Source organism: Neolamprologus multifasciatus, chromosome 14 (genome assembly GCF_963576455.1).
Source record: "Neolamprologus multifasciatus chromosome 14, fNeoMul1.2, whole genome shotgun sequence".
NCBI lineage: Eukaryota > Metazoa > Chordata > Actinopteri > Cichliformes > Cichlidae > Neolamprologus > Neolamprologus multifasciatus.
Window position 1 is genome coordinate 9,070,775 of NC_140452.1, and position 15,682 is coordinate 9,086,456.

A 15,682-nucleotide genomic window follows, 5' to 3' on the forward strand; every position below is an offset into this window, starting at 1 on the left:
CATCATAGGAGCAACAATCTTCCTACAGAGAGAAAACACTCTTTGACCTTTGTTATGTATTTAAGTTTTATTTGATCAGGTATTAAAAATGTCCCCCTCATTGCCTTAATCGAAATCAAAATATCCGTACTCCTTAAATCACAAACAGTTAACAACCATGGGTCCATATGGTTATCTGGAATAGCTTAAGCAACATGAGCACATGGTTAAATAATGTAGCATATCCCTGCAAATACATCTTACTGAGGCTATTTCTTAACCTACATTTACACAGAGCTGGTTACACCAATTCAGAAATGTGCTGTTTCTATCACAACATGGGAAGGAGAACCTGCAACATGATATAGTGAATTTCTGTGTCATGGATTTGATCTTGGTGTTATCAGTAAGTAACTGACCAATATTACTAATAATATTGATCCTGGGATAAAGTAATGGCAGCCATTTATACAATGACATCCGCATGAAGATTAACAAATTCAGTTGACCACCTGTCAAAAACAAAGAAAGACAAATAAATTATTTTTTAATCTGTCTAAAACTTGTTTAAAACTAAAAGTTAAATTGGTATTTATTAGACAAAATAAATTTAACAAACAACACAACAAAAACAACCTAATTTCCCATTTTTACACCCAAATTTGAGTAGTCGGAAATTAATCAAGCATAACATGTAACCAGTAAAACTAATTTTCCATTTGGGAATTCAAGTAAATGATATTTAGATGACATATTTAGATGAAATAGGAATTTATTTGGCATCTTAATCAAAAAATAATATTGTGCTTAACTGTTTTTTCAGCTTTTTTTGTGTAAGAAATTAACAATAACAGAAAACAACAATAATTATATTTTAGCATAGCAATCTGATTCTGATTAAAGAGCGTGTGCATATACTGGTAGATTAACTTTAATAGAAACATTAAAAACTAATTTAGCAATTACCAATATTGTTTATTTTGTGTTAATTTACGGTAGCTGTGGGATAAGACTTACATTGGTTGGTAAAATTGTTAAGATGATGAATTTATTTTCATTTTCATATTCCTTTTCCAGATGTTAACTTGTCATACTTTAGTAATACGTGAACAAAAGATATAGTTACATGTTTTGATATAAGATCCATTTGTTTTAAGTGTTTTTCTTCTGCGTTGTCTGGAATATAACATGTTATGTTGATAATGCACAATGAAAGGTGCCTCACAGTTAAGTGGCATGATTCATTATTGAAAAATCTCATAAACAGTTTAAAGCGGTTTTCTTATCAGTTTTCCATTAAACGGTTTTCAAATTTAACTTAGTTTTAGACTAGTTGGTTAGTCTAGTTTTTTCTCCCTCTCATTTGGTCAAGTAAGAAATGAATTGCCAAGAACATCTTTACTGTGCAGATGTTTTAGGCAGTGCTAATAAGAATGGTTAATGTTACCAACACCAGTTTCGGCTGAGGTTTTTTTTTCTTCTTGTCATTAAGAAACTGATACTGCAAACCTGAGCCACCCCTAGGCAGAGGTGGGAAGTAACAAAGTACAAATACTCCATTACAGTGCTTAAGTAGAAATTTCAGGTATTTAAGTATTAATTTTTCTTTTAACTTTTACTTACATTCTCAAAATGGGCTTGTTACTTTTGCTTTTAAGGCATTTGAGGGAAGTTATTATTTCGTCACTGTGGGCCATTTAACATCAAACCAATTTGACCCTAAACAGTAACACAGGAAAGGCAGTCCTGTTCGCCTATTAATCACCACGTGATGTCACCTAAAAATAGATGAAAGAGTCAAAACAGTGTGCCATAGTCAGAGGTTAAACAGGGCCAGTGTTTTTATTTATTTATTTATTTCTCCCCACAACATTGGAATGGCTGCAGGCCATGGTTGCAGTACTTCAGCATTTAGCTAGCCCTACACAAGATGAGCGAGCATATAGTGAGTAATATTTTTTAACTTATCGATTGTTTCTGCCTTTTCGCTACAAGCCACATTTTAACTACATTCCCACTGTGCTTTACTCTAAATACTTCACATCACTCCTCACATCCGGGGCCATTTCATCAGTTCAATTCAATTCACCTGTCTTCGACCTGTAGAAGGAAGCCAGAGGAGGCCCATGTAGGGACAGGGGAAACATGTAAACTCCACATGGAAAGGCCACAGCCAGTGTTTGATGATGCCACAGCATTATCCACTTCACCATCATGCCACACTTTATACAGGATGATGTTTATTTGAAAACCAGAGGAATACTTACCAGTCATATATGCTTTTAGTTTGCATATCCTTGCAATGATATGAAAGAAATTTAGAAAAATCAATAGATCTGCCAGTTGGATTTAATCTCCCTGACCTCCCCTTCGCTTTTCTACATAAACATCCCCTTACTTAGAAGAAAAATTATTGGAGACCATTTAAGAAAAAGTTCTAATAATCAAAAGCACAGTGTCAAGAAGAAGAATCCTCATGATCTTGCCAATTTTAAGGATTGGTAGAAAAGACTTGATATCTATTGATCTAACTGCTGTATTCAAAGATGTTGCCTATAAATCCAGAGTAAGACACCAAAGGAGAGTGAACAATCTTTCATTTTTTCTAATCTGGCAAGGGGAAAAAAAACAGATTGAGTATGAAAACCTTCCAGCTGCTCAGCTATGAACAGGTTTACTGCTGTCTAAAAGCAGAAGATGCACTTGAGTCATAGGGGTCTGTTCCCATTTGCCTAATGGGAAGCTCGCAGGCAGAAAGAAATCACACCTTAATTTGGTAAACAACTCAATACTTCATAACTGTCAAGATCTTCCCACCTGGTAGTAACAGTGCTGTTTTGTGCTTGTAAATTCAAAATTTCTTTAAAAAGAAAAAAAACTTATCAAACTTGGCATTCAATACATGCAGGATTTGGCTCTCCATGCATTTTAAACACATATTTTTTATTATTTTTGGGGGATGTTTTTTGCTGTAAAATGAATTTTTTAAAAGTCAGCGCAACTAAACTGAACCCAGCGGATCACCTTTGTGTATGAGATGTAAAGTGACAGACAAATTTCCCTTTAAAATGTGTTAATGCTTGGGAAATTCTTAATTTGTTAAAGCATCTGATGTAAAAACCAAGTCAAGTACTATAAGCTCCTGAACAAAATGGGTCTATCATAAACCTACTAAAAGAGAGTATAGGGAAACAGCTTCTTTCTTCCCAATGAAAAGACCCAGTGCTTTGTTAAAAGGAGATCATAAAAGCTCAAAGGCACCATGGAGAATGTTAAAAAGCTTTAAGGACTATTTCCTTATCACTGCCAGGAATTTACAGAATTTAATACATTTGTTTTATTCTTACCTGAAATACAATAAACCCCGCACTTGCCCACTCGTGGTTAGTATTATAATTTTACCTCATGGGGAAAAAAACTGAATGAATGAACTTTCTCTCTAAACAGAATTCAAAGAAGCCATTACAGCTGTGGTCACGCCTGCACTCAACCCCGGTGCTTTGAATTGACTGTAGTAGAGAACACTAAAACCAAGTAGAGGTAGTAAAAACCTCTAAAGATTTGCTCTGTGAATAAACAAAGAGCGTATTTGGTCTTCTAAACACTGCACTGAAATCCACGCTCTAGAACTTTTTTATCAGCTGCAAATATTGAGTGATGCCTGTCTAGAAAAATGTACGAAGAAACACACCCAGTTATTACAACTTCACTGTCCTAAATTATGTGCTTGACCCTTTACTACGCAATTCCAAACCTCATTTAACTTTTATTACTACATTGGCTTGTGTCAGCGAATTATCTTTTTTTTTGGTTAAAACATGCCTAACAGAGTCTGACAAGAAATGATCATAATGAATAAATTAACTGAATTCTGTCAATGAAAATGTTGCTGTAATGCTTAAAGAAATGAAAACAAAACAAAAAAACACCTGGCAGAACATCTCACAGCTAATCGGGTTGATTAGCAACATGATTGGATGTAAAAAGAGAAGAGACGGAGAGGGAAGTAAAGATAGGGAGCGGTTCATCGCTCTGTGAAAATGCAAATTGGGTTTTTCTTAATGAAAAATAGAATTTTAGAATTTCAACATCTACTGCACATCTTATCATTACTCATAATTATATAACAACTGACAAGTCCAGTGTGCTTTGAGTCTGCCGTCCAGTCTGCTTTTACAAACATTTGTGGAAGAAGGGGTCTTATTAACTGGCGTTATTACAAAGTGGAAGCATTTAGGAACCACAACAATCAGTGTGAGACAATGTACAGAAACTGCACACCAGGAGCTTCATGGCATGAGTTTCCCGCAGATCTTCTGTGTTGGTGGCCCAGTACTTATATTCTATTGTCCTTATATTGCATTTCACATCATGCTATGCCCACTGAAAAAATTATAACTGAAAGTATTCTTAGCTACATTTGTGGAAAAACATCTGTTTTATTATTCTTTTCCTACATGAAGTTATGTTCCTGTTTTTGGTAGGAAGTAAAAATGAGATGTTAAAGTAAATGAAAAGCCAGTCTCAGTATTATGATAGGACCATCAGGTATCCATCTATAAGATTTACTGAGCAAAGCAGTTCCTGTTCATCTGCAGTGTTTTTCACTATAGTCAAACTGAAATTCATTGAGTTGGCAAATTCACCTCTCGAATCTGTTTACTCATCACGTGGCATTTTGAACTGCGTTTTTTACAGGTCTGATTAAATGAGCTTGAGAATATATTAACTGGGACATAGAGGAACTCAGAGGTGTTAAAAAACCTCTGAGTTGCATGTGATACAAAAAAACATCAATCACCAAAATGAAAAACAACTCAAACTGTTATGTCAGCTGGTAGCATACAGTTTGGTCAAAACTGCAGTAAATAACTTTTTTGTTAACTTTCCAGCTCCCCTACAGTGGTTCAAACTCATTTCCTTACAAGTTTTATTCATTTTGACGAGGCCTCCACTGGCACCGAAGAAGCAGATAGGCAATAGAAGCGTAATTTAAAAGAGCTGCTATATTTGAGATAGTCATGTCTGCTGTATGGCACCAGGGAAGCCATTAAAAGGGGTCTAATGACTTTATTATTCAGTATTTATTTATTTATTTTTTTGTAAAAATTGCTTTATGGAGAAAAGGCATTTTTCCATATTGGAATGAAAGTTGAGCTTTGTCTGTGATAAGAGCTTAATTTTACACATTTTTGGCAGGCGTACACAGCTCAGTACACGCATAAGGCAGGTGTTTTATCAACTAAGACGGATCCCAAACAATAATCAGGCAAAGTGAACTCAAGGCGCTGTTCAGCAATCAATAACCACAACTATAATGCTGAGCAACAAACCAGAACAAGTGGCTGCAGATGCTGCAGACAGCACAGTAGCACGCTGCACAGTTATTAGAGGAGAGCATCATACGGCCAAGCTAACTTTCACTCCAGCTCAGCAATACAATATACATTATCGGAAAAAACATTACTTACTTTTGTCTGAGAATCCTGCACGCATATTACCAAAAGGAGTCCAGGCTGATCTAAGTGGGCTCCTGTTCATCTGATTTCATACAACCCACCTTCTTTAGAGTATCATTATTTTAAATTGTCCATTATTGTCCATAATGCTTTTCAGCATCGTGAGCACTTGCTTGTGCTTGTAATTTTTTTTCCTGAGAACTATAACTATATAGGTTTGACTCCTAAAGCCTGAAAATTGAATCCATTGGATGAGCAAACATGCAGGGACAAAGCTCGTGTGCCACATCTACCTGCTCCAAAGTTGGTTCTAGTGCTCTTATCCTGCTTATAGCTTATTGTAACATGTGTTAAGCTTTTTTTTCCTTCAATAAAAAAAAAGTTTAAAAAAAAATAACAAAATAAAATGTTGTTAATGCCTCTTTTTTTTTAGCTGCACTATTTATGCCTCTCCTGGCTTCTGCTTGAGATATTTCTGGCACTTAATGGCACAAAGCATTGAGCATCTGTTTTTCACAATGATAATTAGCAAGCTCCAATTCAAAATTTCAAAACCCCAGTAGGGGTTTGACAACAGTTAGGTTACCACTGCTTTGAACACATTTCCAGACATCTCAAACGGTCCCCTGTGGACTTTTGTACAAAAACTCCCTGTGATGCATCTTATTTCTAACCAAAGAAAGATGGCAGCCGGAAGTGCCATATCAAGGCTCAGTGACCACATGTCTTGATCTGTCATTTATCAAAATCTGTCTCATTTTCGGGCCCATTTAGCAGTTAATGTGTCAAGTTCTTGTTTGATTAGCTTATGTCTAATTATTGGTCACAAGTCATATTTGCTACATGATTACAGTGAACAAATTCTAACTGTAAAGCCAGGCACAGTTCATCCTCTGCTCTTATAAATGCAACAGACAGAAGTGATGCATGTGGGTGAAATGGAAATATTTTTGAAGCCATTTTTTCTCCTTTATAATATGTGGCTGATATGTAGGCTAGATCTCTTGTGATAAATAAAACCATATTGCAGCTACGGGCAGAAGGTCAAACAGTACTCAATTAAGCAAGAAAGTAGATGAACTGAATGAATACATTAACAAAGAGTAATGATGCCTGAATTGTACATAGCTGCTTATTCTAGTACTCTATGCAATGATATTAAGAGCAGAGCATGCCAGAACTCAAGTAAATTTGATTTAGTAATACTTTACCAATAGTATTGTAATACTTTCAACAATGTCTAACATACAGTGTATTTAGAGTTATCCTGGACAGCAACCAAATGCAGGACAATTAAAGTCTCAATAGCCAATGAAGATGTACAACAGGTGACACCCCCCCCCCCCCCCCACTGCATTTAAAGCAATAAAAATGGAAATATAAAAGTTATGGAATAGACGAAGGAGCACAGGGAACAGGACAGAGAAACAAGAGCCAAATGGACAAACAAAGTCAAAGGGTGGGGGAGGGGGTTGCAACAAGTAAAACCAAAACTAGAGGAACCGTGACAGAGACAGCACCAGCAAATCAAACAGGGACCAAAACAAAACAAATATAAAAGACAGTGACAAATGACTCATTCTTACAATGCATAATTAACGTAAACGTACTTAGAAATGTTATATAAAATGAAGAAAGGTTCTTTAATAACTTTAGCACAGTAGTGTGGTGTTTATTAGTTTGAATGATTAGCATAAAGGCCATATACTTTAGGTTTCTGTCCTCCACAAATGTATTTTCCTGCAAATTAATCTTGTCCGTTCACTGACAGTACATTAATAGGCTGGATATCACTGGGTCCAAAAGGAGCCCGATGTGAGAAATGACTTTGAAAAAAAATAAAATAACAACCAGCTACTGAGGTCTACACATTCCTTTTATCGCTTGAACCTTTTCTACTGGTCATTGCAGCCAATGTGCGACAGCATAATTAGTCACAGAGCAGGTGTTATGCAATGTAATGTATCATTTATGCAATTATAATTTTTTCTCTACGTTCTATCAATGATGCATGGGCCTTTTCACAGTGATTGTGAAGGCTTATTGTAATTAACCATCTTCTGAGAACAAACAATGCTTATCTATAATTATATTTGCCTTATCTCTGTGTCAATTACAGTTTGTACAAACACATTATGATACACATTACAACTATATTTTGATGCTAAATTAAATAATATGTTAATTTACAAGCTGTTGATTAAAACTTCGGAACGTCCTTAGAACATGCCAGGGTGTTAGTTATCAGCTTCACAGGTTGGAGGCTGGGATGTAGACTGTCAGGTGTCACTTACCCTGCAATCTCATCAATCTGTGTAGTATCTCTCTGGGCTTAGTCGTAGAATGCCCTACACCCCTATTATTCCATCAACAATCTGACAGCGCAAAGGAGAATAAAAACAGCAAGAGACTGAGCAGTAAGAACACAAACAGCTCTAAATTAGAATATTGATGTTTTTCTGCAGCAAAGGCCTCACAAGAGTTCCAATACACGCATGAGAGAAGCAGGAGTGCATTTGGATTTTAAATAAGTAGGAAAGAAAATAATGTGCTGTCAAAGGTTTGCTTCCAGGGAAACAAACATCAAATGTACGCATGTCACTGTGTGACAATGTACCTCCTGAGGGGGAATTGCAAGACTTTTAAGAACTGACACTTTAATAACTCACAAATTACTTACTTGGTTTTGACAAGACGCACTATCTTTGAAAAGGTGGTGCACCTCAAAATAGACAGGAATGTACTGATTCATGTTCAAGGTTGAGATTCAGCTGGATTCGTTTACTGACCAAAAATAAGTCTCGCAACCGCGGCGTTTCTCAGTCACAGAAAGATATTCTTCCTCTCTGGGTGGATGTCTAGCTGTTTGCATCTTGCAAGAACGCCAAATCAGTTTGATACGCCCTCTCCTGAATTAATGGTGCAGATCACGCCGCATCTCATGGTAGTTGAGTTTTAAATCTATGGGTTTACATACCGCACGCTAAAACAAACACATCAAAAGCAACCCCTGGAACCTAAGGTTGCTACAGGTTTTTAGCTGAATAATCCAAGTCTGTGCCATATCAAGCTCTCTTTTGAGCTTTTGTTAGATTATGACCGGCAGATTATTTGGGAAAGTAATTGTCCCCAGGTGTTATGAACATCCCAAGCTTATTCTCCACCCTCGTGATTTTCAACTGTAGAGATTAGGCTCAGAGGAAAACGGGTCCAAACAGGCACAAACACACTAAGTATGTGTAGCCAATGAGCTTTCTGATTTGCTTGAGCATCCCATCCCTCTGGGCCTCATGATCCAGGGAATGAAAAGTCCTCTTTTTACCCCAGGACCTGTAATACCTGCATGATGAGTGCCACCGTGCTGCCAGCTGAAAAAAACTAACTCAATCCCTCCATCTCAATGCACCACACACAACTCACACGGTACTGAGGAGCCAGGGGGGAACACACTGAAGCTCTTTACAGCCACCTGCTGTGCTTGCAGTAATACAGCATTTTGAACTAACTGAAATTATCTTTGGTATTTTTTTTCTTTAATAGCAATTATAAAATAAAATGGCAACTCTTTATTTTGTAGGTCTGTAATTTCCTAATAATCTATACATAGAATTATTGCATTTATTGGGTAAATAAAGAGCTTGCTTAGCTGTATTTAAAGACAATTAAATGGTATCGCATTGACAACTTACATATTCAAACAATGCATGCTGAATTGTATGCTTGCTTGTAAACAAATTTTAAAAATTTAGCATCTTTAGCTGATCTGCTCTGCTGGAAACTCATTGTAAATGCTGACTGAAAGGGTGCCAGCATAAGTAATAATTAGCAAGCTGTTAAAAACTGCTTTCCAGGAATGCATATATGAATTTGTTTACAGTTCTTTATAGCTACGCAAATCTATGGGAATATGTTGCAGACACAAAAAAAACATCTTATTACTGCATTATTTCTACCATGAATACCTGATTGCAGAGTCTTGCATACTAGTGGAAGATGCACAAACCTCGAGCTGTCCGGAGACTCAAATTGTTGGTGTAGCCCACACTTGTGTATGCATGACAGGTCAAATGTCTTCTATCACTCATTTTATTGTTGAGTTTTTATGGTGACTTAATTAAGTACACAAAGGTCAAAAGCTCTGACTTTGCATTTTGAATGCAGACTTTAATGATGCATTGGAACTGCTGCTTAAATAATAGCAGCCTCATTATTGGATGAGTGCTTGTCATGGATGATTTACATGCTGCATGTCAAATGAGCCATCTCAGGGAGAAAACAACATCACAGTGGCTCAGAGGACGAACTAGGTCCCATCTCCATGGTTTCCCATTAACACTGGGATGGTTGGCTTTTGTGACTACCATTACTTAGTGCACACAACAATTAGCAGTGGGGGTGTCTCTTCTGTGTATTCATTAATACAAAACGCTGTTCACAAATAGGAGTGAATGACTCCCCTGCAGGGGTAAGAATTTGGAATTACTCTCAAAATAAGTCATAAATATGTCACTGACCACGTAAGTCTGACCTGCGTGAAATGCTTCAGTCTTTCTGCGTTGCTTTGGTAACTGAAAGATTAAACACGCAAATGTGTAAACACTTCATTTGCGAGATTTGCAGTGCTCATATGCAAACTCAGGACAGAATTATACATAAATGTGTTTATTTTAGTCAGGTAATATTAATAAAACAGATAGTACGGATTGTGTATGTTCAACTCAACACACATAAAGCAAGATTTTACAGTCTGATGAGAAGACAGTACATTTTTTGGTGATTTGTTTTTATGTTTAAACTTCAGTGTTTCTGAGCATTCGACAAAGATGCATCACATAGCATTGTATTTTATTTATTACACTATAGCCTTTACTCTTCCCCAGCATGTAGATTTACACACTGTAAGCTGTTCCCTTTTTCAGCACCTTAAGGGTTTTAGTTTAGGACTGATTTCTCTTTGCAGAGCTTTTAGAGCGTACTGATTTTTGTCTTGGTAACTGACTTCACGTCAGCCCAGAAAAAAGCTCAAATTCATTCCATCTCCCATCATTCTCCCTGTTAATTAAGATTCACCAGTGCTACTTCATTATGGTAATTTTGTCATTGAACTGCTGGAATGGAAGATTAGTGTGGAGACACCCTACCTCTTTCAAATACACCCAGCAGGAAGTATAGCAACAAGATCAATTTTCTCCCTTCACATCACAATTAGATGCATAGGGAAAAAATGTATAAAACAGATTCAACTTCTGGACTTATGGAAATGCAAAAAAGTCAGAGTTTGGGCAAAATAAGGTACATAAACCACAGGGCTTTATAATTACATTCTGATCACAATGCGGCTGACAGGTTCATGCAAGCCACATGTAATCCTGACTGAACTAATGAAGACTGCCAGCACTGACTGCAGCAATTTAACTGTATGGGAAACCAACAGCTTAGGATTGAAGCTGAAAGGTTTAGAATCTGAGTATAAGACTTGCACACTTAAAATAAAAAAATTAAATAAAAAAAAAAAAAAAAAAAAAAAAAAAAAAAAATCACACTGTGCTAAAGAAAGGTATAAAAGAAAATGGAGTGTTTTACTTCACTCCCTGGGAGAAGGACATTTTCAAATTAGTTTCACCGTGTCCAGTGTCTCCACTAGAAGCACCGGGAGCTACACCCACCAGCGAAAGAATACTTGTACATAACTGCAGCAAAGACAGGACTGATACGACAGGATGTTAGTTAGTCTTTAATTGCAGTTAAAAGAAAAAATTAAACTAAAAACTAATGTGAGCACATTATCAAATCCAGTGAGTGACAAGCCTTTGCATCTTTAATAGGACCACGTAGCATATGCACCTAACTGTCATCCCTTATGCTCAGCCCTGGGCTATGTAGGAAATTATGATTAATACCACAGACGTGCTGTACTTCAGCACCTCACTTACAAGAAAGAAATCTTGTCAGTGTATGTTTCACCTTCTCAGCACGTGACTGATGAACAACTTGATTATAATCATCTCCTTTCACTCTAGGACTCTCTCTCCCCCCCATCGTTAGATAATTAAGCTGATTTAGTCACACTTGAAAACACAGATGATATGTGAGGATAGCCGTGAACAACACACATCTAAATAAGTCTGTTTAATTTGAGGATAAAGAACTGAGTGTGCAAGAACAGTGAGATTACATATTGCCTCACCAGTGTTGTTTAGTACAATTTGTTAAGACCTGTACAGCAGGAATATAATAAATAAGTACAGTGTGGTGTATGTTAATACAGCCAAACGGAGTGAAGAATAAGACTCACTTCTCAGTTCAGTTTAGTGAGACTTGCATTAAAAATGTATTTGGAAGTTTCTCTAAGTCAGTGTTTTGTTGTTTTTCATTCCCACCAGGTATCCATTCGCCGTACACGTACTCTTTGTTTATAGTGGTATTCTTTCAGGTGCTTTTTTAAAGCGTTTGGAATGGGAAGCATATTAATGCCATCATAGGTGGTGCAACTGCTAATGACCGCTCGACAGATGTGCTGCAAGCTGAAGGGCTGTGTGCGGTGAATGGGGTTGGACAGGAGGGGCTCGAAGAACATGCAGGAGTTGGGATCCTTGTAGTGCTCTAGCAGTCCTGTAACTGTGGGCGCGTGGAAGACACTGGGGTCATGAACATCAAAGCTAAAGTTGTGATTCCACTGTTCAATACGTGCATGTAGTGAGCGGCCATAGCGGCGGAAGCTAACTGAAAAGAGGTAGTCTTCCTGGGCAGAGTCCCGCAGTAGAAAGGTGCCTTCAGGCTTTCCCTCCAGCAATGTCTCTGCCTCGTAGCGGTCCATGACTCCCCAGTAACATGGGAGGTTTGTGATCTGCAGCAGATCTGGAACTAAACAGTGAATGTAATCAATCTGAGTGTGAATGCGGTAGCTATCGTGAGATTTGTGATGCTCAGTCTGAGGAAGAATTTCTCCAGAGGTCATGCTGGTCGCAGTTATGTCTGGGTCAACCAAAGCGTCGGAGGCAGCGTCGCAGGTGTGGACGGAGGCTGATGCAGAGGCTGAGGCTGCAACTTCATCCAGAGTGTCCAAACAGCTCTGTAAGAGGAGTTGGTGTTGCTGCTGTCTTTGGAGAAGAAGCTGCTGTTGCTGATGGACGGAGGTTCTGTCAGTCTCAGCTAAGTCATTCATACCATGAGCCAGCTTTGGGCCGTGCTTGTAGAGAGGGTTAATTTGGGCTGTAACCTCAAATGTGTGGATCTCTGCATTGGGAGGTGGCTCAACCCCTTGTTCAATGCTGATGCGCCTGCGCTCTCGTAATCGGTCATCCACATCCTCCACTGCTGCTGCCATGGCTGAAGTTGGGGCAGTGCACACTACTGTAGAATCTAGCAGGGGAGGCTGGGTAATGGGGGCCGTGTGTTGTTTAATGAGATACCATTTCTGAGCCAACTCTGATCCTACAGGGAAAGGGCAGTCATCCAACATCAACTCACTGAGATGGATCTTGCGCCTCGAGGAGCCACAGACACTTGATGATGAAAGAGCCTGCGGCGGTGGAGCTGGTGCCGCTGCAGTGTGTGTCTTTATTGGGAAACACTGCCCCATTGCATCTTGGATTTTTTGCCTGAGAGTGCGACTGCTGCTTGACCCTCTCCCCTCACCTTCACTAGATGTGGGTAACTCTGCAGCAGACCCAGTCGCTCCCAGAGCTGGTCTTGCTGTTACTCGTTCCTGTCCTAGTAATGAGGCAGCTACTTCAAAGCCCTGCCATCTCCAACTATCCCTCAAAGGGGAAGGGGAAGATTGGTCTCTGGTCTCCAGTTCACTCAGCAGCTCACCATATTCAAAGCCATCACTGACAGGTCGCTCAGCCGCAGCGTCGTGGGAGGAAAGGCCTTTTTTCTTCCCCTTTCCACCTTTCCTTCCACCGCCTGCATCTCGTCTCTCCTCTGACCGGCTCTGTCTCACCTTGGGACGAGCCCCCCTCTCTCGATCTTTTCCTCGGTTCCCTGACTCCTTTGGTAATGACATGACGGAATATGTGGAGACAGTTTCACCAATCCAGGAAATTTCCAAGGAACAGCTAATTACAGTTATCTTTCAGCAAATGATTTCCATCCACATCCTGACATGTCACTCTCACCATCCATGTATAGTGGCCATACAGACTTTACAATGCCTGAAAAACAAAAAAGAAAACTCTGTTCAAAGCTCAGCTTCAACCTTATGGAATATTTATAGATAACATAATGTCAGAATTCTGGTGGTGCACACTTTGTTGCCAGTTTATTTCAAATGCTCATATAAAACTGATGCAATCCAACACAATAGCACTTCTCAGAATTTCACTGTGTTGAAATCTAAGGTTTATTTTTGTTTAATCGTTTTAGAAAGGTGTTGACTCTAGAGCCGAGACTGACATTTTCATTATTGATTTATCTACAGTTCTTTTTTTTTCTTTTCTTTTCTTTTTTTTTAAACTCAGACTTGAATCTTAGGTAGAGAAAAGAGGAGGAAAAAACTATACAGGCCAAATGTTGGTTTATGGAACTGTTAGACTGCACAAGAGAGTCTTTTTAACATTAAGAAATCTTGAGTTTCTATGACATCAGATGAGTACACAGAGGTGTGCGTACTGGGAGTAGAATACATATTACAAAACTTTATTACAAAAGAATACGCGAATAACACATAACAACACATGATTGAGGAACTAAAGGAGAAGTACTAACAACAAATTTTGAAGAGCTAAACTGCTTTCTAAGTTTTGTGACCTCTGATTTTTCTGTAGAAATGTTATGTCCAGTGTCAATTTTAGCATATCACACCTTTCAGCAGAACTGATATCAGAGTCCATCTAAATAGAGCCAATGAATCGGTTGGCTGATAACGGACTGTTGTCGAACAAGTGCAGTTAAAAGTTCTTTTCCCTTTGCAGAACATAGTGGAGAAAGAGATGCCTGAAGGTAAACTAGAAATTATGTTGTTATGCAGTTTGTACAGAAACACAAGGCAAAATCCATTGCATTGTTTCCAGTAACAGAGTTGCAGCAATTCTTAAGACTTTGAGTGGTCAACAAGGTGAAAAATATCACACAAACCTAAAGTTACTTAATTATTTATTTGTTGCTCACAGCTTCGAGCAAAATTCAATGCGGGTCCCTGTTTTGCTAGAAATCCAAAGGTTGGTTTTTGTTTTTTGCCCTTCTCCCCTGTCCCTCTTCGCAACTGTTTTTCTTTCCCCCAGTCAAGTCTGTCCCGTATTCAGCAAGTGAAAATAAAATAAAGAATAAAAGGTGAATCAAATGGACCATTAGGCAAAGCTGGGATGGTCAATTTGGTAAAGAAAATCCGTTGGGCATCTTTCTTCGCCTTTAGACAATAATTCTGATGGCAAAAGAGCCAAACGGGACAGGTAAAAAGGTTGACTAATGGTAAAAACACCCACTTTCTCTTTCCTGCATTAGGCTTCCTTTTATTTGATTAGGTGTCTTGTAAAGCACTTCCTTGAAAAGCACTCTGTGACACAACTTCTGAAAATGTTTTATGAACGAAGCTTTATACCACTCTTAAACAGCAATAAACTTTTTTTAATGTTAGTGTCTCAGCAACTTATAGAAATGTTAAAACTGTTTCAGTTTTAACAAACCTACCAGAGGCAGCAGCATTATCTGGGATCGAGCTCTGTCCTCACAAATCACACCACCCGCTATTATCGAGAAACCGGGGATGATCGACTTAAAAGTAAAGATTTACGAACTTGTAACTCTACAACTGAGCCGACCTCAATCGTCGCTAAAGATGTAAATTTACCAGCCAAATTAAGTACTTAATCATTTATGCAGCGTGAAATACACTAACCAAGAACTAACAAGCTAACATTGTTAGCCGGCAGCTGTTCAGTGTTGATACATGCTAAGCACAGCTAGCCATCCGCTAACTCTACTTTTCTGCGGTAGGAAGGTCTTTGCCTTGCCTACAGACATTTACATCGGGCTTATACGCCCACAACACACACGTTGAACATACCTAAGAAGTTGCAATCAAGTTCCCAGACCAAACAGACGTTGTTTCTTCTTATTTAAACTAAAGCCGTTATTAACGGCGAGATGACTAGCTCGCATTAGCTTGATGAACTACGAGAACCGCGCAACCCGGAAGTAAAAACGTACTCTGCGGCGTCAATGCGGCCACTCTTTCAACACAAGAACATCTTAAAAGCGACTCACAAGTTTCCCGAAGCCTAATATAAATAAATAAATAAATA

At 38.4% G+C, this 15,682-nt stretch overlaps 1 protein-coding gene across 1 annotated transcript; it reads right to left on the reverse strand.

The window, feature by feature from the left end:
* Positions 1-9,682: 9,682 nt before the first annotated feature.
* On the reverse strand, positions 9,683-15,626 carry socs9 (suppressor of cytokine signaling 9). Its single transcript, XM_085131670.1, has 2 exons — positions 15,445-15,626; positions 9,683-13,594 (listed from the first exon to the last, which is right to left on the reverse strand). The coding sequence occupies exon 2, from the start codon at positions 13,444-13,446 to the stop codon at positions 11,809-11,811; it is 1,638 nt and encodes a 545-aa protein (XP_084987796.1). The 5' UTR covers positions 13,447-13,594; positions 15,445-15,626; the 3' UTR covers positions 9,683-11,808.
* Between the last annotated feature and the right edge of the window lie 56 nt (positions 15,627-15,682).